General features: G+C 43.8%; 1 protein-coding gene and 1 pseudogene across 1 annotated transcript; both read right to left on the reverse strand.

The window, feature by feature from the left end:
• LOC111950501 (rab5 GDP/GTP exchange factor-like) overlaps positions 1–15,338 on the reverse strand; it is a 33,396-nt pseudogene extending 18,058 nt beyond the window's left edge.
• A 1,708-nt stretch (positions 15,339–17,046) lies between these two features.
• On the reverse strand, positions 17,047–22,462 carry kctd7 (potassium channel tetramerization domain containing 7). Its single transcript, XM_023967471.2, has 4 exons — positions 22,160–22,462; positions 21,194–21,363; positions 20,822–21,000; positions 17,047–20,604 (listed from the first exon to the last, which is right to left on the reverse strand). The coding sequence occupies exons 1-4, from the start codon at positions 22,460–22,462 to the stop codon at positions 20,228–20,230; spliced, it is 1,029 nt and encodes a 342-aa protein (XP_023823239.1). The 3' UTR covers positions 17,047–20,227.
• Positions 22,463–22,968: the final 506 nt, after the last annotated feature.

The following is a 22,968-nucleotide window of genomic DNA, read 5'->3' on the forward strand; positions in this document are numbered from 1 at the left end:
ATGTAAATAAATGTTATGTTGGTCTACACTTATGGCCTTTCCAAGGCCTTTCCATACCTTAAGGAACATTTTAGCACTCGCCATATGGTTAGTGAGAAACGCCACATTGCAAATGTACGGTCCCTTACTAGACGTCCTGCAACGTTTCTAAAATTCGCGGCGGCGTCGGGCCGTGCGCGGGGGAGAGATCTTTCAGGAAGTCATCAAACGAAATCTCTCGGACGTTCGGTTTCCGTTTTATAAAAATAAAAACAATTGGTCATTTTTCGCGCGTCTCGGAAATTCCCACCAGAGGGAAAATAAATAATATTGCAAATGCACAAGCACATTGCAATGCATGTGGCCTTTTCTCCTAAACGGAAATATTTCGAAGAAGTAATGGACAGTTGGCCCGAACAAGATGGCGTCGAGGCCTCAACGCTTTTGAGTTATGGACATTTTTCTGGGTTAAAGGTCAAAAACGCAAAGAGGGTGCTAATTTGACCGCTTCACGTCAAAGTACATAAGCATACCGTGTCAGGAAAAAAGAACCAGCCATTTATCTATCGTAATTTAAGAGAAATCGTACATTGACAAATTGGTAATGTTCACAAAAAGGAGTTAAAAAAAAAAGTTACAGTCCAGTTGCAGTGTGTTCAGACTAACATTTTTTATGGGTCTCGAAGCTCTGCCAGAATTCTGTGTTTTATGTGATTTTATGAAATAACAACACATCATTTAACCCTCTGTAATAGTCAGTTCTTCACTAAAGACTTACAACTCAATATTAATATAGAGCCTACCCCAAGGAGGATATGTGTTCACTTTCAGCTTCCTATGTCAACGGGAGTACCTTCAAATGGTGCCATAGGGTCAGTTTCGAAGGGTTAAAAGGTCAGATCTGCCTCCCGGTGGCGCAGTGTCTAGGGCACTGCATCGCCTGCTAGGCTGCCACCAGAGTCTCGGGTTCGCGACCAGGCTCTGCCGCAGCGGCCGCGACCGGGAGGTCGCTGGGGCGACGCACAATTGGCTAGCGTCGTCCGGGTTAGGGAGGGTTTGGCCGGTAGGGATATCTGCTATGTGCGCTCCAGCGACTCCTGTGGCGGGCCGGGGGCAGTGCGCGCTAGCCAAGGGGGCCAGGTGCACGGTGTTTCTCCGACACATTGGTGCGCTGGCTTCCGGGTTGGAGGGCGCGCTGTGTTAAGAAGCAGTGCGGCTTGGTTGGTGGTGCTTCGGAGGATGCGTGGTTTCGACCTTCGTCTCTCCTGAGCCCATACGGGAGTTGTAGCGATGAGACAAGATAGTAATTACTACGATTGGGTCGGGGGATAAAAGGATGGAGTGGAAAAGTACGGTGCTTAAAGACACACAAAGCTGCAATGGCATTGCCTTATCTCCAGGCCGTGCCGAGTTCAACGAGATGCCCCGCTTGACCGTAGCTCGCTCGGTCTGAGTGCAGCGACAGGGACAAGAAGAAGACCCAAATGACCCTTTGACCTCAATTTATATTTTTTGCTTTTGGGAGACAGGGGAGAACCGTTAAGGTTAGAAGCACAATTTGACCTCAGACGTTCCTAAGGTCCTCCCGATCTGTGCAAGCCTAACATTGACGTGTGGCATTAACTCTTAACAGTTAAAAGAGGGGTTTACATCAACAGTTTACAATGACATGTCTCCCCATAGGAATACATTGCCTGCTCCCCTAAATTCAACCTGAAGCCTATGTGGGTTAATATGCCTTATGAACCTGTCTTCGATGACAATCCATCAGGCCACTATGAGGTCTACCTGTGTCGATTCTAAGCTTCCTGGAGCAACCGGAAGTGGTTAAATCACCCTAAAAGTGTTTGCCATACCCAACCTGCAGTTTGAGAGAAATAGTGCATTCAACCCTATGTAAATCAGTGAGTTCTTAACGTATGACTTAAAACTCAGGATTCTGTAAAAGCCCACTCCAATGAGGATATGTGTTTACTTTCAGCTTCCTGTGCCAACCGGAAGTGCCTAAATTGGTGTCAAAAGGGCTGTTTCGAAGGTTAAAAGTCAATTCTTCCAATCTTATATGTGAATAGGCAACCCTCATGAAATGTAAATCAGTCATTCATCCCATCAGATTTCAAGGAAAATTACCCACACAGAAAGGATGGAGTGACACACTGAGGGGCTTAGAGGCAGACAGTGCCTGCAATAGTTTACTTTTGTTCGAACTTTTAAAGAATCGTCAGACTTAGAGTTCTGAAACTTTACAAACCTGTTCTAGAGCTCAGGTGATTAAGCACGGTGAGTTATGTGGCTCTAGAAGGTTCTCGGACCGATAAAAAGCCTTGTGCATTTGCATTGACTTCATTCATTTGAGGCACACGAATGTGACATTTAGAAAGTCCCAGAGTTGCAAGACTAGGGCTATGAAACCGGCTCGGCCCATAGAGACGGACCCCGACATTTCTGTCATAGCTCATTCAAGGACCCCGTAGCAAGGCATGGAAAAAAGTGATTTCAGCACCAATTGGTTTTGCTCGGGCACTGAATGACCTATCGAGCCGAAACTTGGGATTCGAGGGTCGCTCACATAGGGCTAAACATAATGTGGAACTGGACCCGCAGCTAGATTCTGTGTTATTTGTTTATGGTTTAATGGAAGGCCTGGGTGTTTGGGCTGCTCTGAAATATGTGATAGTTGGCTTCTAAACGAGTTGGAAAAAGTGAGTTTGGAGTCAGATGGTTTCAGTTTGGTGTCTGAAAATATCTGATTTGGACACTGACTTGCTAGTTGACTTTTGTGCATTTGCAATATGTTAACAGTGAAAAACCACCAAAATAGCATTCTGAAATCACCACTAAAAATGACACACCATAGTCTCCAGGCCGTGCCGAGTTCAACGAGATGCCCCGCTTGACCGTAGCTTGCTCGGTCTGAGCGCAGTACAGTGACAAGAAGATGACCCTTGACCTCATTTCAAGTCTTTTGCTTTTGGGAGACAGAGAGAGAACTGTTAAGGTTTAGAAGCACAATTTGACCTCAGGAACGTTCCTAAGGTCTCTGTGCAAACTTGCGCTGTGGCATTAACCCTTACAGTTAAAAGAAGAGTTTACATCAACAGTTTACAATGACATCTCACCCATAGGCACATTGCCTGCACCCCTAAATTCAACCTGAAGCCTATGTGGGTTGAATGTCTTATGAACCTGTCTTCAATGACAATCCATCAGCCACTATGAGGTCTACATGTGTTGATTCTAAGCTTCCTGGAGCAACCGGAAGTGATAAAATCACCCTAAAGTGTTTTGCCTACCCAACCAGCAGTTTGTGATATATAGTGCATTCAACCCTGTTATTTCAGTGTTCTTAACGTAGACTTAAAACTCAGGATTCTGTAAAAGCATACCCCGATCAGGATATGTATTTACTTATAGCTTCCTGTGCCAACCGGAAGTGCCTTAAAATGGGGTCATAGGTGCTGTTTCGAAGTGTTAAAAAGTCAGATCTTTCCAAAACTTTAAATGTTGAATCGTCAACCCTATGAACTGTAAATCAGTAATTTCTCTAAACAGTGTCCAAGGAAAGCTCACACACACCACACACACACACACACACACACACACACACACACACACACACACACACACACACACACACACACACACACACACACACCACACACACACACACACACACACACACACACAGCAAGGATGGAGTGAAAAAGTATGGTGCTTAAAGACACACAGAGCCTTAAATGCTTTTAGGGGGGATCCAGACTTCCATACCCGCTCTGGGAGTGCTATACTACCGCCCCAAATCAATGGGTGCGGGCCTGAGTGATTTATGGAGGTTTTCAAAAAATATTCTGTTTTTTCTTCTGGAAAATATTTTATGTTTATTCTTCTCGAGTCAATGGCCTGAGTGATTTATGGAGGTTTTCAAAAAATATTCTAAGTCCAAACTTTTCGTGCACCTGGTATTTTTTTGGGGTTACCAGGCGTCATTTTTCAAAACGGTTGAAATTGCTTTTAGGGGGCATCCAGAGTGTCACATGACCGGATGAGGTAACTATTCTTGTTCTTCTTGTAACTTTCCGGTAGGCTAGAAGCTTTCCGGTGTTTTGCTGCTCGACACAGGTCGACGCAGGTATTGCACTTGATTTATCGTTATCGTAACCGTAGGTGCAGCCAAGTGGAAATACGAAAGCTTTCTAGCTATTTCGCACTGACGGTAATTTGAACACAAGAACGTTTCTAGTGAAAAGGTGCTTACACTCAGAGCCATGTATTTACACTCAGCCACCCTAGCCTTATTACGAGTTAACGTTTTGGTAATTTTGGTTGGCCAACAAAATGTAAGACTACAATGACTGCATACTTTCCCCAAATGTTATACGAAAAAAAAAAGTTTTGTTATTGATGGACAATGGCAAGGCTGCCATTGTATTTTCAGTTACATTTTCAGTTACATAGACAAAATATCTATATATTCCTAACGTAAAATAAATAAATACAGGCGATCGCGTCTATGGTTGTTGCAACGGCTTGTGTGTCGCCTACTGGTTAAATTCGTGTCTTTTCGCACGAATTAAGTAGCACAGAAATTTGTGTATTTTCAAACGAATTGAACCACCCCAAAAATGCACAAAAACGCACGAAATCTGCTGAAATACATTTTGTACATATATGCGCGAATTGAATGTGAGGCTGGGCTGTTTGACCAAGAAGGAGAGTGATGGAGTGTTGCATCAGAAGACCTGGCCTCCACAATCACCCGACCTCATCCCAATTGAGATGGTTTTGGATGAGTTGGACCGCAGAATGAAGGAAAAGCAGTCAACAAGCGCTCAGCACATGATTCCATGTGTTATTTCATAGTTTTGATGTCTTCACTATTATTCTACAGTGTAGAAAATAGTAAAAATAAAGAAAAACCCTTAAATGATTAGGTGTGTCCAAACTTTTGACTGGTACTGTATTTTTTACCCTGCGCATGGAAAATCATTGAAAACTATTGAACGCTCGTTCAACGGACCTTTTTGTTGGGCATGATCTCGATGAAGGCACTGCTCTGCTTGTGGACTTCTCGGCCTGGCTTCTGCAGGGTCTTCAGAAATCCCACAAAGTCTCTGGAGACGCGGTCTGTCTCGATGCTGGACTGGCGGCTGATGGAGGGGCTGGTGGTCTTGCCCTCCTGGTTCTCTGAGGGGAGGACACCATGACTTGTGTTGTTTTCTTAATTAATGTTACCCCATGCCTTTCTCGTCATGGTTGCTCTCGCTAACTGCAGGGCTCCAGACTGCGACCATTTAGTCACATTTTGCGACACTTTTATTTGGCTGTCCCAGTTAACTTTTTTAATTTGTCTCACTAGTGCGAGCTGCACATTATACCTGGTTCAATTAAAACGTCCTATTTTTTGGGCGGATAAAACCATGAATTTGTAAAGTGCGTTATCCTTATGATTCCTTTAATAGAAGTGTCTGACCTGCCGCTGTGCCTGCCTGTTTCGCTGGGGCCGGCTGCTGTAATGAGCCTCTCACAATCGCTCTCCCCCCTCGTGATTGTATAACATTTAAAAATGCAATTGAAGGGTGAATAAAAAAATAAAAAAACTTTGGAAGCAACTAGTTGTCCATATTTAAAGAGAGGAGGGTCTCAGCTTTCTGTAACTATATATCTTTTATTTCTCAATTATCATTATTGAGCTCAAAAGCACAATCAAGATATCGGATATGGCTTTGAATTACTTAGCGTGTGCGACATTGCGTGTCGGCCTCGCGACTGCACTGGGCGTCATTGCATTTTTTAGGACATTACGTTTAATTGTTAGATTAATATACTGAACAAAAATATGAATGCAACAATTTCATTGATTTAACTCACTTATAGGAGAAAATCAGTCAATTGAAATAAATTCATTAGGCCCTAATCTATGGATTTCATATGACTGGAAATACAGATATGCATCTGTTGGTCACAGATACAATACCTTAATAAAAAAATAAATAGGCCTCGGGATCTCGTCATGGTATTTTTGTGCATTCGAATTGCCATAGATAAATTGCAATTGTGTTCGTGGTCCGTAGTTTATGCCTGCCAATACCATAATCCCACCGCCACCATGGGGGCACTATGTTCACAATGTTGACATCAGCAAACCGCTCGCCCACACAAAGCAATATATGTGGTCTGCGGTTGTGAGGCCGGTTGGACGTACTGCCGAATTCTCTAAAACGACATTGGAGGTGGCTTATGATAGTGTGGCCTTTTATTGTTTCCAGCACAAGGTGCACCTGTGTAATGATCATGCTGTTTAATCAGCTTCTGATATGCCACACCTGTCAGGTGGATGGATTATCTTGGCAAAGGAGAAAGGCTCACCAACAGGGATGTAAGCAAATTAGTGCACAAAATGAGAGAAATAAGCTTTTTGTGCRTATGGAACATTGCTGGACTCTTTTATTTCAGCTCATGAAACATGGGACCAACACTTTACATGTTGCATTTATATTTTTGTTCAGTGTACATGGCTACTAGCTGTTGGTGTTATAAACTCAGCAAAAACAATAAGTCCCTTTTCAGGACCCTGTCTTTCAAAGATAATTAATTAAAAATCAAAATAACTTCAAAGATCTTCATTGTAAAAGGGTTTAAACACTGTTTCCCATGCTTGAATAATGAACATGAGTGTAGTCTGGCCCAGGAGTGTGAAGGTGAACGGAAAGGCACTGGCGCAACGAACCGCCCTTGCTGTCTCTGCCTGGCCGGTTCCTCTCTCTCCACYGGGATTCTCTGCCTCTAACCCTATTACAGAGGCTGAGTCACTGGCTTATTGGTGCTCTTCCATGCCGTCCCTAGGAGGGGTGCGTCACTTGACTGGGTTGAGTCAACTGACGTGATCTTCCTGTCTGGGTTGGCGGCCCCCCTTGGGTTGTGCCGTGGCGGAGATCTTTGTGGGCTATACTCGGCCTTGTCTCAGGATGGTAAATTGGTGGTTGAAGATATCCCTCTAGTAGTGTGGGGGCTGTGCTTTGGCAAAGTGGGTGGGGTTATATCCTGGCCGTTTGGCCCTGTCCGGAGGTATCGTCGGACGGGGCCACAGTGTCTCCCGACCTCTCCTGTCTCAGCCTCCAGTATTTATGCTGCAGTAGTTTATGTGTCGGAGGGCTAGGGTCAGTCTGTTATACGTATCTGGAGTATTTCTCCTGTCTTATCCGGTGACCTGTGTGAATTTAATTATGCTCTCTAATTCTTTCTTTCTCTCTCGGAGGACCTGAGCCCTAGGACCATGCCTCAGGACTACCTGGCCTGATGACTCCTTGCTGTCCCCAGTCCACCTGGCCGTGCTGCTGCTCCAGTTTCAACTGTTCTGCCTGCGGCTATGGAACCCTGACCTGTTCACCAGATGTGCTACCTGTCCCAGACCTGCTGTTTTCAACTCTCTAGACACAGCAGGAGCAGTAGAGATAATCTGAGTGATCAGCTATGAAAAGTCAACTGACATTTACTCCTGAGGTGCTGCAACCTCGACAACTACTGTGATTATTATTATTTGACCATGCTGGTCATCTATGAATATCTTGGCCATGTTCTGTTACAATCTCCACCAGGCACAGCCAGAAGAGGACTGGCCACCCMTCATAGCCTGGTTCCTCTCTAGGTTTCTTCCTAGGTTCTGGCCTTTCTAGGGAGTTTTTCCCTAGTCACCGTGCTTCTACACCTGCATTGCTTGCTGTTTGGTGTTTTAGACTGGGTTTCTGTACAGCACTTTGAGATATCAGCTGATGTAAGAAGGTCTTTATAAATACATTTGATTTGATCATGCACCGGTGGAACAGTCGACACTAACAGCTTACAGACGGTAGGCAATTAAGGTCACAGTTATGAAAACTTAGGACATTAAAGAGGCCTTTCTACTGACTCTGAAAAACACCAAAAGAAAGATGCCCAGGGTCCCTGCTCATCTGTGTGAACGTGCCTTAGGCATGCTGCAAGGAGGCATGAGGACTGCAGATGTGGCCAGGGCAATAAATTGCAATGTCCGTACTGTGAGAGGCCTAAGACAGCGCTACAGGGAGACAGGACGGACAGCTGATCATCCTCGCAGTGGCAGACCACGTGTAACACCTGCACAGGATCGGTACATCCGAACATCACACCTGCGGGACAGGTACAGGATAGCAACAACAACTGCCCGAGTTACACCAGGAACGTACAATCCCTCCATCAGTGCTCAGAGACTGTCCGCAATAGGCTGAGAGAGGCTGGACTGAGGGCTTGTGGGCCTGTTGTAAGGCAGGTCCTCACCAGACATCACCGGCAACAACGTCACCTATGGGCACAAACCCACCGTCGCTGGACCAGACAGAACTGGCCAAAAGTGCTCTTCACTGACGAGTCGCGGTTTTGTCTCACCAGAGGTGATGGCCGGATTCGCGTTTATTGTTGAAGGATTGACAGTTACACAGAGGCCTGTACTCTGGAGCTGGATCAATTTGGAGGTGGAGGGTCCGTCATGGTCTGGGGCGGTGTGTCACAGCATCATCGGACTGAGCTTGTTGTCATTGCAGGCGTTACAATGTGCGTTACAGGGAAGACATCCTCCTCCCTCATGTGGTACCCTTCTTGCAGGCTCATCCTGACATGATCCTCCAGCATGACAATGCCACCAGTCATACTGCTCGTTCTGTGCGTGATTTCCTGCAATACAGGAATGTCAGTATTCTGCCATGGCCAGCGAAGAGCCCGGATCTCAATCCCATTGAGTACGTCTGGGACCTGTTGGATTAGAGGGTGAGGGCTAGGGCCATTCCCCCCAGAAATGTCCGGGAACTTTCAGGTGCCTTGGTAGAAGAGTGGGGTAACATCTCACAGCAAGAACTGGCAAATCTGGTGCAGTCCATGAGGAGGAGATGCACTGCAGTACTTAATGCAGCTGGTGGCCACACCAGATACTGACTGTTACTTTTGATTTTGACCCCCTTTGTTCAGGGACATGTTATTCAATTTCTGTTAGTCACATGTCTGTGGAACTTGTTCCGTTTGTCTGTTGAATCTTGTCATGTTCATACAAATATTTACACATGTTAAGTTTGCTGAAAATAAACGCAGTTGACACAGAGGACGTTTCTTTTTTTGCTGAGTTTATTTATTGTTAGAAATCTAGCAACTGTGTTTTGAGTTTCCACTTCTTCAGGTTGTGAATTAGCACTAGTTGAATTAGGCCTATATATAATATTAGCAAACAGAAAGAAGATGCATTTTTTCGATCTATTGAACAAAAAAATATAGAAAATTGAAATTACTAAAATATTATAATTATCAACCCAAAATTCATGACAGTCACTGGATTAGGTTGCATAATATCACAATACTCTCAGTAGTCTATTACACTTCTTAATAAAGCATGGTGATTGACTTTAGAATGACTTCATAAGACTCAAATGTATTCTATTGTGTGACGCTGCAGAATGTTTTTATGGGGGTGCCACAAAAAAAAGTTAGTGGCACAAGTGCCACCCAGGATTTGTTTTGGTCTGGAGCCCTGAACTGACAGCCTCAAGTAAAGAAGGTAAACAGGTCAGAAGGGTTGAAAACCAAAACACTGACAGGTCCCTACCTGTGCATCTTCACATAAGAGCTGAGGCGATGTCAGACCCAAATATGCAATCAATAGAATTCCGTCACAAGTACAAATAACCAGATGCTTTACACCCACTTTTGCTGGTGATTGCAAGAACACATTGTTGGGAGTTTCAGTGGACTATAAAGGGACAGTTCCCTCTATTCTGTAGAAGTGTTTCTACAACTAGAGAGAGAATGACAGACACCCACCTCTGAGTCTGGCCACCAGTGTTGCCAGTATAATGACCATACGCAGGAGGAGGACACAGTGAGATAATGAACATTATGAGCAACATGAAAAAGGGACTTTTGTTAAACAGACACACAATTCACATCTAACAAATTCAGAAATCAACCAGAGCAGGGAAGTCAATTTGGTGGACAGGTCTGTCAGCCAATTAGACTGAGCGGGTGCCACTATGGTGAGACTACTGGTACATCTTAATGCCACCATGATGGAGGGTAACATTAAGTCAACTACACTAGTAAAGCCCTAATGAGTTCCTAGTTGGTTTTAAAACTACAGGGATTAAAATGGGGGCACTACCCACTGCAAATCTAATCTCCAATGATAGATGCAATTACTGTACCTTCTGTGGGGGAGCCCATTTCCCAAGGAGGAGTAAACATTCCTCTCCAGTCTCTGAGGCCTGTCACCTTCTCTCCCTCACTGGGGGCTGAGAATGAGATGGCAGGGCCAATTGGGGCCACGGGAAATGGGGGGCATACAAGAGAAAATGGGTAGATTTGAGAGATGTGGGAGATGGTGGAATGGGTGTGGGTAGGGAGAATATTGGACAACAAATTTTTATTTTTTATTTTTTTTATTTAACCTTTATTTAACCAGGAAGGGCTCATTGAGATTTAAAATCTCTTTTTCAAGAGCGTCCTGGCCAAGATAGGCAGCACCAAGTCATTACAAAAATTACAGACAGACAACATGAAAAACTACAAGTAATCTAGTAAAAACCATTGAATTCACAAGAGTATAACAATATCAAAAACAGCAAATTAAAAACATTGACAGGTCAGGGAATCAGCCTCAAAATCCTTCATCAGTGATTTAAAAACACCAACCGGGACAAGTTCTTCCAGTTTAAAATTATTTTGTAAGGTGTTCCTTCATTGATCAACAAACAATGGCATTGACAGATAAGTGCAGAATGAGTGGTTCAGAGAGAGATAGGAGGGGGGTTGTTTGGTTTGGGAAACAATTGCATTATCATGAGAGGGGGTATCAAAATGGAACAGACATGGAAAACAGTTGATAGAACAACATAACACTAGAGATTGGTGCGCAGCAGCTGTGACTCCAAAGCAAAAGTGAAATGAGTGATGAGTGATGAGACAGTCACAATATGGACGAATGAAGCTTCAATGACGGTCAACCATGATCCCCACAGTGAGATTACGCAAAGAGAGAGGGGGTACCTATTTTTTTTCCTAGAGAAAAACGATCTAAGTCCGCAAAAATAATTGTCCCCAAGGGACAGTTTGCACATTGTTCTCAATGCCCTTGGGGCCATTGTATAGGAGCTTACCTTACAGTTAGGGTGCCACTAAATACACCTAGGTATAATAGGCTGTAATGGGCTTGGAGGGAACAGAATACCTTGTAGATCAATCACCCTGTGAGCTGGTCATGCCCTGCTTTAGAGCCTCCGGGGATCACTGCCAAGGAAGTGAGCTAATGAGACAAGTACTAGGCTGATACACCGGGGTGGAAAGTGTGTGTCAAAAACTGCACTGGAGAAATGCCATTGAGATAACTCAGGCTTTAACGTATAAGAGGGAATGCAGAGCGGCCTTTATGAGTTTTCAGAGTCAGTCAGTCACCTTTCTTGGGGGCTGTCCGTGACGAGGGACTGAAGAACTTCTTCACGGTGGTCACATTGCGCGTCTTCTCGTTGGTCTTCCTTTCCTCGAACTAGGAGAAGGGGGCAAGAGAGGCCTGTGGCTGAGACTGGGCCCCTTGGATACTGGCATAGGCAGCCTCCTCCTCCTTCTGCAGCCTGAGGTAAACCAGGGGGAACAACTGGTGATTAGACTGTTTTACTTGAGGCTATTATTCAACAAACCGCTGGTGTCCTGTTTTAATTACAATGTATCGAGGGAAGGTAAGTGTTGGACAAAGCTAGTAAAATCGACATTTCATTAATGCCCCAACTCTTGATTATCATATATGAATCCTCTACTAAATGTCTCAAGCTAGAATAGGACGTGGATAAGACAAACCAGCTTGAATCTGCTGGCCAGTGACCTGGGTCTGAAAGTTGGCATTCCCTAACATAGTGAGGCATCCCACATGAAACTGTGGTGTAAAAAAGTATCTACCATGCCACTGAGGAAGGGCATTACGTTTCAGCCTGAACCTTGGCGAAAAGGAATGCACCACAGCACTGACGACACATTGCAATTGATTATAACCTTTCACAGGTGGGCCTACAAAATTCTCAGCCAGGGCCCAGTCTTCCAGGATCTGCTTCTGTCGGGCTCGCTGGTACTGTTCCCGCCAGCACTTGGAGCACAGGCCGCGTTGCCATAGTAACCACAGCCCTTGTTGCAGAGCAGCTCCGACTGGTCCACGTGGATCCCGCGGCGCGCTGTCCGCCGTTCATCTCGCTGCCTGTATGGAGGAAACTCAGCTGAGCTGGCTGGCTGCTGGCAAGAAAAGATTACATCATGTTTGGGTTGTTTGAGACCAACTGGGACATTGAGCTAAATACTTGTCATCCAGAGTCACATTTATTTATTTATTTTCCAAGCTGTAGCACACAATATTTTACTTACAGCAGGTTTTTAAAGAACCAAAAGAGTTGTCTGCGTCGTGTTCATTTTTGCTACGGTGTCATTCCACCTCAAAAAGCACTGAGAAATGAATCCCATTGATTGCACCCAAATTGCCAATTATAATTTATAGGATTCATATAATAGTCAATAAATATAGTACCTTTTATTTTACTAGGCAAGTCAGTTAAGAGAAAATTCTTGTTTACAATGACGGACTACCCCGGCCATGCCCTAACCCAGACAATGCTGGGCCAATTGTGCGCCGCCCTATGGGACTCCTAATCACGGCCGGTTGTGATACAGCCTGGAATCAAACCAAGTCTGTAGTGACGCGTCTAGCACTGAGATGCAGTGCCTTAGACTGCTGCGCCACTCAGGAGCCCAACATCTGATTTGGAGCAAACTTTTTTCCAACAATGAGTTATACATGAGGAATCCAAGGAATCCCCCCTCACAAAGATAATGTCCATGCATCGTTTTTGCACCCAAAAAAATACCTTGCTTTTTCAAGCTAATTTACTTGTGTGGGTGCTAGCAAAATAGCTTCTGTTGTCATCGGATGAAAAAGATTTGACGAATGTGTTGCACAAAATTATTTTATGTGAAGAAAGACTATAGTTGCACACTTTTTAAAGTGAAAAACCTGAGTCTCAACATAATTCTGTTACCATGAAATTGCCTAGCAAGAGTGAACGGCAAGTAACAGGACCCATTTCTACACAGCAGAAAGCAGACAGCCATTAGAGCATCAATATCTCAGCGTGATGCTGCCGAAACTGCTGTGAGCTAAGAGCCAGAAGACACCGTGTGGTCAGGAACCAGGATAGGGACTAGGCTAAAGAGAGCAGCTTGAAGCGAACAGTTCACATTAACGTTTTCAACCCCATATAGACTGGACAACACATGACTTATGGTGTGGTCAACTTCACACACATTATAGTGGAAGGAGACAGGGAGGTGCTTCTCAAGCTCAATGCATTTGACAAGTTTTTCTAAATCAAATTTTATTTGTCACATGCGCCCAATACAACAGGTGTAGACCTTACAGTGAAATGCTTACTTACAAGCCCTTAACCAACAACGCAGTTTTAAGAAAATATWTWTTTTTTTTAAGTAAGAGATAAGAATAACAAATAATTAAAGGGCAGCAGTAAATAACAATAGCAGGGCTTTATACAGGGGGTACCGGTACAGAGTCAATGTGCAGGGGCACTGGTTAGTCGAGGTAATATGTACATGTAGGTAGAGTTATTAAAGTGACTAAGCATAGATAATAACAGAGAGTAGCAGCAGCGTTTAGGGGTGTGGGGGAGGGGGGGGGGGCAGTGCAGATAGTCTGGGTAGCCATTTGACTAGCTGTTCAAGAGTCTTATGGCTTGGGGGTAGAAGCTGTTTAGAAGCCTCTTGGACCTAGACTTGGCGCTCCGGTACCGCTTGCTGTGCAGTAGCAGAGAGAACAGTCTATGACTTGGGTAGCTGGAGTCTCAAAATTTTTAGGGCCTTCCTCTGACACCACCTGGTATAGAGGTCCTGGATGGCAGGAAGCTTGGCCCTGGTGATGTTCTGGGACGTACGCACTACCCTCTGTAGTGCCTTGCGTTACCAAGTGTGCTAAGTTGTGCTGAACAGACCCTACATCTCCGTAGCAGATTGTTTTGACAACAGAGGTTAGGGTTAGCCATCAGCCTAACTCTACCACTGCAAATAAATATGGTTTAGTTGGGGAAAACAGCACATAGGCCTAGCCTACAGTTGAGATGGTTTGCTTGCTATTATTATCACTAAAAAGCTTGACCGACAGCAACTAAAACTACCATATGGTGTGAATGGGATAGAACAGCTCCCTGCACTGCCATCAATGTGTAGCTACTTCACCAACCAAATAGACTAGAATAGCCCTTAAAAAGCTCTAAGCCATGTGCAGTTTTCATGATGGCGCTTGTGTTCATAACCATGGCACTGCAGTTGTGGCTCCTGAATATTGATTTTGTGAATGATCTCCAGTCACAAAAAATGTCCCCCAGAAGAAATTTAGGTAGGACAGCTTGTCCTTCTAAACAGAGAAATCATTCACCTACAGCTTGAACTTGCATTATCTCAGTTCATCTACGTACTATGAATGAGTGTGTGCACTCAAAATAAGACTCAGTGACAGTATGGGTTAAAACCTGGTTTAACCCACTCAAGCAGGCGATGGATCCCCACCTATAGCTTATGACTGATTGGCTTACAGCAACAATAACATGGCAGAAGCATGGCTGGTTAGTTAACTAGCTATCGCAACAAGCAAAACAAACAAAGATAAGCCGAAGACAGGGGAGCATGTACAGGTTACAACAAACATAAATGGGGTTTCAGCACAAGGCGTTAGATTTTGTCAAACTCAATGGCAACAATAACAATAACTAACTAGCTACCTGCCTTGCTAGGCAGCTAACCAGTGTGACGATATTTAGCTAGCATGCTAGAACAATGAGACAGACATTTCACCGGATGTATAAATGTGAAGCATCCGCTTGGCGTTTCCACTCACTACCAAATATAGTAGTGAGAACTGGCCGGCATGGGAGAAGATGTAACGATATGGATTTTGGACGACATTCTGCACATTTTCTCATCGATTAAACATTTGATCTCAATACAGCTTTCTGTTCCCAAAACTAGAATATGTTATGAACAAAGTGGACTAAGTTTTGTAAATCTCGTTGTTTAGGAGTACAAAGGCGAATTGAGTTATTGCACAAGCGCACTTCACATGAGGCGTTCCCAAACGGAAATATGCAGATGAATACTAGAACGCGCCAATAGGATCTCGCTAGCTCATGCTTGGCTCTGCCCACAACCTTGCTTGTTCTGTCCTAATTTGTTCCCATTGGAAGCGACAGGCTATGGTCTCTTGGTTTAGTGATAAACATATTTTCTAAGGTATCTTTGTGTAGTTAGCAAAAGTGTACTTCCATTTTGGCTGTTATAAACATGCCGTAGCTAACTGTTCTACAATTAACTTTACAAAGTATAATCCTTACCCTTTTTCAGTGTCCTCGGACGAGCTACCTTCTTTAGTAGCCACTGGCTGTGGCTGGGAATTATCTGGAGAGATGGAGCATACTCTTGAGTCTCAGTCACTTAATAATAAGGAATTCCCTCGACCACGCCCACAAATTGGGGAACACAACATTCGTTCCCATTCACCCCCATTGTAGAAGCCCCAATTTCGTCGTCGATTTTTAGTTGCACAGAAATAACAAAACATGCCGGAAAATTACTGTGTTGTTCAATTTACATGTAACCAGGTCAAAAATCGCGACATACAGATCGCAAAGCTTCCGAGTGGCGCAGCGGTCTAAGCACTGCATCTCAGTGCTAGAGGCGTCACTACAGGCACCCTGGTTCGAATCCATGCTGTCTCCCAAACCGGTCGTGTTTGGGAGTCCCATAGTGCTGCAAACAATTGACCCAGCGTCGTCCGGGTTTTTGTGGTGTAGGCTGTCATTGTAAATTAGAATTTGTTCTTAATTAACTGACTTGCCTTGTTTAAATAAAAAATGTAGTAAAATAGAGCCTGGGAGAAGAGCCCTGTGGCTTCAGGCTATTATAGTATTCAGCAGACCAGTAGGCCACAAGTAGTGGAAAACATTTAATCAGAATTAGCTAACTTGTTTAGTGTAGTCCATTTGTAACTCCACTAACTACTTGTAGTTGTATATTCCATGTGTTTGTGTTGTTGGTCTCTTGGCTAGATAATTTGTTTGGGTTGGTAGCTAACGCTCACCCACATGGCTGCTAGCACCATCATGAAACATGGGCATGAAGGAAGCCCTATTACATGTTTCGAAGTAGTGAGAATGCTCTGGGGCAGGCAATGTTTAAAAGGAATCTTTAGACATGTTGACTTAAACAAGCAGTCAACAAGAAAATTGCGTTTGAAAGTCAATGGGGGTAACCACATGTTGTTTTCCCCACAGGCAGGCATTCTAATACCAACTGGGACTACTGGAATGGTGGAGTGCAGTAACATTCATGTAATTCATTGTGTATTTGTACCCTGACCCTAAATGCCTTCAACCATTATAATTCCTCAGTCAGTATGCCAACTATGTGGAATATTTTGTTATATATGAGAGCTGCATCTTGAAGCTATACATTATTATGCTTATGATTAATAAGACACAGATCATTGTCAAGAAGTGGAGGGAGAGATGGCATCCTGGTAAAGAACAAGAAGGCCTGCACACTATTAAAGCGTCACAAAATGTTAAAGCTCCCAATTCACCTCTTTATTGACAACATTTTGATCCAAAACAGATCTTTAACAGTGTGCAGGCCTTATTCTTTATTAGCTCAGCACCTATGTTTTTAAGGATGTGCGTAAGACCACAAACTTCTAGAGATTATACCCTGCCCATAATGTGGTCAATCAAAAAATGTGTCTAGTTGTGCTGGTGCCAAATTGTTGCACTGATGAATTTGACAAATGAGCCTGGTTTCAATGATAGATCAGCAACTTATCCCAGGTTCACATGTTTTCAATTTAGGAAACTGGAGTTATTTGGTAGGTTGCTTGGTTAATTTCATGGAAGTACTGTATTTGGCAACTTGAACCATTGGCATATTGCATGCAGAACATTATCCAACCCGGGAAGAAGAAAACACGACTACAGAGACTGATCATTCTATACAGACTAAGGCAAACTGTATTTGTACCTTGTTATAAAAACAAAAAATATGACTTACTATTAGCACAATAGAGCATACCCTTACAACAAATAATGCAATATGTAAGTTAAAGCAAGATATTATTCTTGAAAAATTAGGCCACTGGTCAAGCTGTGCATTGTTTTTCCAACTTTCCCATGCCATGAGCAGCCTAGACATGGGCCAGCTATGGAATCTGCAAAAGACATTCACCAGCCAAGGGAGAAACTTCAATAAGGTGCAAGGAATGTTCCTCAAGTCTAAGTTGCCTAAAATACTGAAATAAATAAATACAATTGTATTCTAACCCTCAAACCATCCCTGCAATTCTATTTTAAACGATTAAAGGCTCTATCTCTGACAGGCTTCATAAAAATTGACAAAATCCAATCAATTGACACCCAACAGTAAGAAAGTTGCAACTCTTAACACTTGTTGTCAATCACTCAGCCTAGTATCATAGAGTTAAACAGAGGGAAAATAAAGTCACATTATCCAAGCCAAACTTAGAGACCTGTGTAACATGACATCAATAGCACAAAACAAGTTAAAAAAATACTATCCACCTTGATCCACCTGACTGACACCCAGTAATAAACATACTGTATTGTTTGGTCTGTTATAAAGCATTAATAGGCCTATCCCGGAACAACCAAGTTGTCTGGACATACACTAATGTGTTATTTGTTCTGTTATAAAGCATTAAATGGGCCTATAATGGAAAAATCAAGCTGCCTGGACATACAGTAATGTATTGTCTGTTCTGTTATAAAGCATTAAATTGTCCTATTCCCAGAAGAACCAAGCTGGACATACATTTACAACACTGTATTTCATTCTGCAAACCAAGTCATGGATTCACAAACATTGCACATAATAATTTTGATCCTGAGCCCTCTAAAACAAGAACTTGTAGCCTACTCTATGAAAATGTAATTGAATGGACATATCAATCTGACATCTGTATAAATCTAATATTAATTAACTAAACAATACAGGGAACAAGAAAGAAAACAGAACTAACCCATGGGGGAGGTGACAATAGTGTCACTGCAGTTGTCCTTGATTAGAAAAAAAAATATTGTGTGGTTTCCTGATTTAAGCTCCATGTAAGTGAAACAGTTGCCCTTAGGAAAAGGCACTTAAGCTGAATTTATTTAATCAGTAGAAATACCATGTCATATAAAATTGTCATATGAAACTTGTATGACTAATCTATGTCATGCTGCAAAAGAAGATGGAATTGTTGAAGCATATGTCAATATAATGGCAAATATACAGTATCATCAAAAATCTGCTAAATTGTCAACTCGAGAGCTTGGGACTACCACTTGTTTCCACGCTTCAGCATTTGGTGGTCCCGTTCTATGAGCTTGTGTGGCCTACCACTTGTTTCCACTTCACAATAACAGCACTTACAGTTGACCGGGGCAGCCCTAGCAGGGCAGAAATTTGACAAAGTGACTTATTGGGGCCTCCCGGGTGGCGCAGTGGTCTAGGGCACTGCATCGCAGTGCTAGCTGCGCCACCAGAGTCTCTGGGTTCGCGCCCAGGCTCTGTCGCAGCCAGCCGCGACCGGGAGGTCCGTGGGGCGACGCACAATTGGGCTAGCGTTATCCGGGTTAGGGAGGGTTTGGCCGGTAGGGATATCCTTGTCTCATCGCACTCCAGCGACTCCTGTGGCGGGCCGGGCGCAGTGCGCGCTAACCAAGGGGGCCAGGTGCACAGTGTTTCCTCCGACACATTGGTGCGGCTGGCTTCCGGGTTGGAGGCGCGCTGTGTTAAGAAGCAGTGCGGCTTGGTTGGGTTGTGCTTCGGAGGACGCGTGGCTTTCGACCTTCGTCTCTCCCGAGCCCGTACGGGAGTTGTAGCGATGAGACAAGATAGTAATTACTTGCGATTGGATACCACGAAAACTGGGGAGAAAAGGGGATAAAACAAAACAAAAAAAACAAAGTGACTTATTGGAAATGTGGCATCCTATGATGGTTACGTTGAAAGTCACTGAGCTCTTCAGTACGTGCCATTCTACTGCCAATGTTGGTCTATAGCGATTGCATGTCTGTGTGCACGATTTTATACACCTGTCAGCAACGGGTGTGGCTGAAATGGCAGAATCCACTAATTTGAAGGTGTCTCCACATACTTTTGGCCATGTAGTGTATATGTCATGTTCTTAGCTTTAAGTGTAAATTACTTTTAGCAGCACATTAAAAATGTTCCTTCATCTATAGAAACCCCTTCAGAGAGAAATTCTGGGCCAGTAAGATTTTACTTACAGGAAGCACATGCACCATTTTCAACTGCCAGATAAACATTTCCAGTTAAAAGAACATATGGGACTCATCAAGAGGAAACTGAAGTAAAATAACTTTGACCATGCCCCTTTAATCTATTTGATTTTCAACTCTCTAATTTCCTTTGGGTCTCTAAAACTGTAATGGTAAAAAGAGAATGACTTTCCAAAGCCATGCTGATCACAGACTGTTTAGCAAAGAAAAATCGACACTTACTGGTGTCTCTAATCTAGGACTTCTAAATCTTTACTGGAGAGTAAGTGACAGAAAATATCATGTATAAATCAAAGACCAGCATCAGTAACAAAATAGACATTTACATGTTGCTATATACAGTACTTTAACAATATTTTCCCAGCTTGCTTAATTGCATCCAGTTTCTCTCGCGACCAACAAAGTGGTTACCACAGAAACGCACAACGTAGAATGCATAACAGCATAAGTAGGAATGAAGACAAAGGGACAGACAACACTGGAATCACAATATGAGATTAACGTGATCCTTTTCTGAAAAACCTTGGCCGATCTACAAGGTTGGATGAGAACAAAAACTCCCAGAGTTTAACAAGTAAAAAATAAGAAGCCGCCAATGAGACCCTAGGTAAATGCTGTTAAAAAAATTAAACACAAAGGAAATATTGGTCAAAACTATTGAGTTAGGAAACAGAAGCACAAAAGCCAGACTCCCTCCTTTCTATAAACTCAGCACTTCATAGGTTTCAGTTCTTGAAAAGGGAGAATAACACTGACTACCTCTATTCTCTCTCATCCTGAGGGTCCAGGAAGGAGATCAGTTGGCATATCACGACAGGAGTCCGCCTCACAACTCAGACAGCAAGATCTTTTGTCCTCCTGTTTTACCACCATGTGATCTTGAACTCGTAGATGGGCCTCTTGCAGTAGTAGTGGTTGATGAGGTGTTTGTCACAGACACCGATGCATTGCTGGTCGGCGGTGATGCCACGCTCCGCCAGGTCACTGACGATGCAGTGGAGCAGGTCGTAAACGTCCGCCACCGCCTCCCAGGGCCCGAACGACACGTCCACCTCACAGTGGTGCTCGAACAGCTTGGCCTCACTCTCCGTGCGCTCGAAGCGCAATGAATTGAAGAGCGGCCGCTCATACGGCGTGATGGGCATCTCCTCCTTGTACACGCAAATCTTCAGCTTGGCGAAGCGCGCCTTCCTCTGCATGGCCCGCAGTTTGGCAATCTCCACGATGCGCTCCAGATTATCTGGAAACAAAACAAGGGATAACTAACTTCACTCCAGTTCTAACTTTTCTAAAGGAGTTAATTGACACATTTCTACTTTATTGAAGTATAAACTCTGAATATAGAAATAACTTCAATAGTCAATGTCACATAAATTTAAGCATGTTGTTGCGACATTACTATCTGTAATAAGGTTGACCCAGTTAGATTCAGTGTGTGAGATTATTGTGTTGGTTACCCTTGTAGTAGGGCAGGAGGTCGAGGAAGGCCTGGCGGACTTTCTCTCCTGTGAGTGGCTGAGTGTCCTCCAGGCTGTCCAACAGGGGACCAATAGCATAGTACTGGGCCTCCCTGTGTACCGCCCTCACACGATCCCTCTGAGGTAGTTCACCCTCGCGCAGGAAGTTCAGGATGTCCCTATACAAGGGACACGCAAACACACAAACATATGTGTTGGTTTTTGTTAAAATTGCATCCACTATCCTCAATCTGTTCATTCAATGGCGGTTTCATGTCAAAAGTGTGGTAGAATAAGGGACTGGCATGCTCATTCACTATTATTAGCATGTAATAAGCATTTTTTGCTGCTGGCTATTTGAAGAGAGCTCACCCGAAATATGCCCCATCCCGGTCAATGAAGAAGCGACCTTCAGCATCACGTGGGATGTGATGGCGTCCACTAAACATGGCGGCGAGCATGGTGTCCTCATAGCGCCGTAAAGTGGACAGGCGGGTGGTGAAGTAGGTCCCGCCCACGTTGAGAGAAATAACCTCAGGAAACTACAGGTGATTGGGTAAAAAAAAAAAAAAAGAAATAAGTGCATTATCCATTTTGGAAAATCTGTGCATAAAATACAGTACATGTATTTTTGTTTAAAAAAAAGGTGTATATCTTTCATTCATATTGCATTATTGACACCATAATCATATTATTTTTTCTTACTTTTGTATAGCATTAGAGCAATATTCCTGTGACATGTACAATAAATAATTATAATGTCATTGTCTTTTGTTTCCCTCTGCAGAAGATCCACAGTAGCATAATAACACCAGCAATAACAGGATGGGATTACTGAGGATAATATACTAATCACAGGGCAGATCTTGACAGGACACATTGGGCCCAACAACACAAGTGACAGTCACTGGACATGATACTATAGGCAAGGGCTTCCCTAGACACGAGTAAAGAAGGTCAATCCCAGCGAGGGGCTGTCACAAATAATAACAGCCATGTGATAAGAGCCAATTGGGACAAGGAGCCAGCCCTCTGTGTGGGTGGTGAACCAATCAGGGTAAAGATCACACTGGAAGAAGAACTACATGGTTTATACATCTGTTGCCTGTGGAGATTGATCCATGGCATATCATTTAGAGGTGGAACGCGTGGGAAAGAAACGGTCGAAATAATGCTGAAATTCATAGACTAGGGGCAAAGATAAAGAGGAGATTCTCAGCGACAGCGACGTTTGACAGTTCATATATCCATGGCCACCACTGCACTCACATCCTAAACCCATTTAATCCCCACAACGTTCCTAGAATAAACAACAACAAACGCCCATCTCGTCCTTACCTCTGGAGATGGAGATTCGTTAAAGGTGGTGCGAAGAGACTTGCCTAGATTTAGGTTCGGTGCGGGGGTGGCTGGCTTTCGGAAATCATCCTCCGCATAGTCCGAACTCGACATTGCATCGCCTGGTTTATCAATCTCATTTGCGGCCGAGAATACCACCACCACTCTCGGCTGAGGGAGCGCTCGCCTCTCCTGAGCGAACCTCCTTACCCGTGAAGGAGCCACGGGTAACGGGCTGGAGTTTGTGAAAGAGAGCGGCGGTCGTTCTCCGTTAGAAGCCTCGTCAGATCCATAATGCTGCATGCACACACACCAGGTCTGCGAATGTGAGCCAGGTGAACTCAAGTCAATCCAATCGCCAAGGATAAAGCACAATCCACGTTTGCTTGTGAGGGGACAACACTGTCATCAACCTAGGGTGGGACCTGTCAGTTGATAGGGACGGACACTTACAATATGGTACGAGCTAGTCTACCTTATCTACTTTGCTTGAACTCCTACTAACGCTCTCTGACATATTGCAATACGGTAGCTTGGAGAAGCCCACGTTACGCACAGCGAGAACCTCAAACTGCTACGCCCACGGAACGTCTGTTCTGTGGGCTACTCTAGCCTACAGTGGGTTGCTTAGCCTACGTTAAATTCGTAGCTTATATCGGATTCATAAAATGCGTAAATTACGGTATACACAGAGACTAACCAATGGCAAACGTGAATTTATACATTAAACACCACAAACCTTTAAAAAATGATTTGATATAGCCTACGAATAATATTAGCCCAACAAGAAATGTGTGAAGATCAAATGT

This window comes from Salvelinus sp. IW2-2015, linkage group LG23 (genome assembly GCF_002910315.2).
Source record: "Salvelinus sp. IW2-2015 linkage group LG23, ASM291031v2, whole genome shotgun sequence".
Lineage (NCBI taxonomy): Eukaryota > Metazoa > Chordata > Actinopteri > Salmoniformes > Salmonidae > Salvelinus > Salvelinus sp. IW2-2015.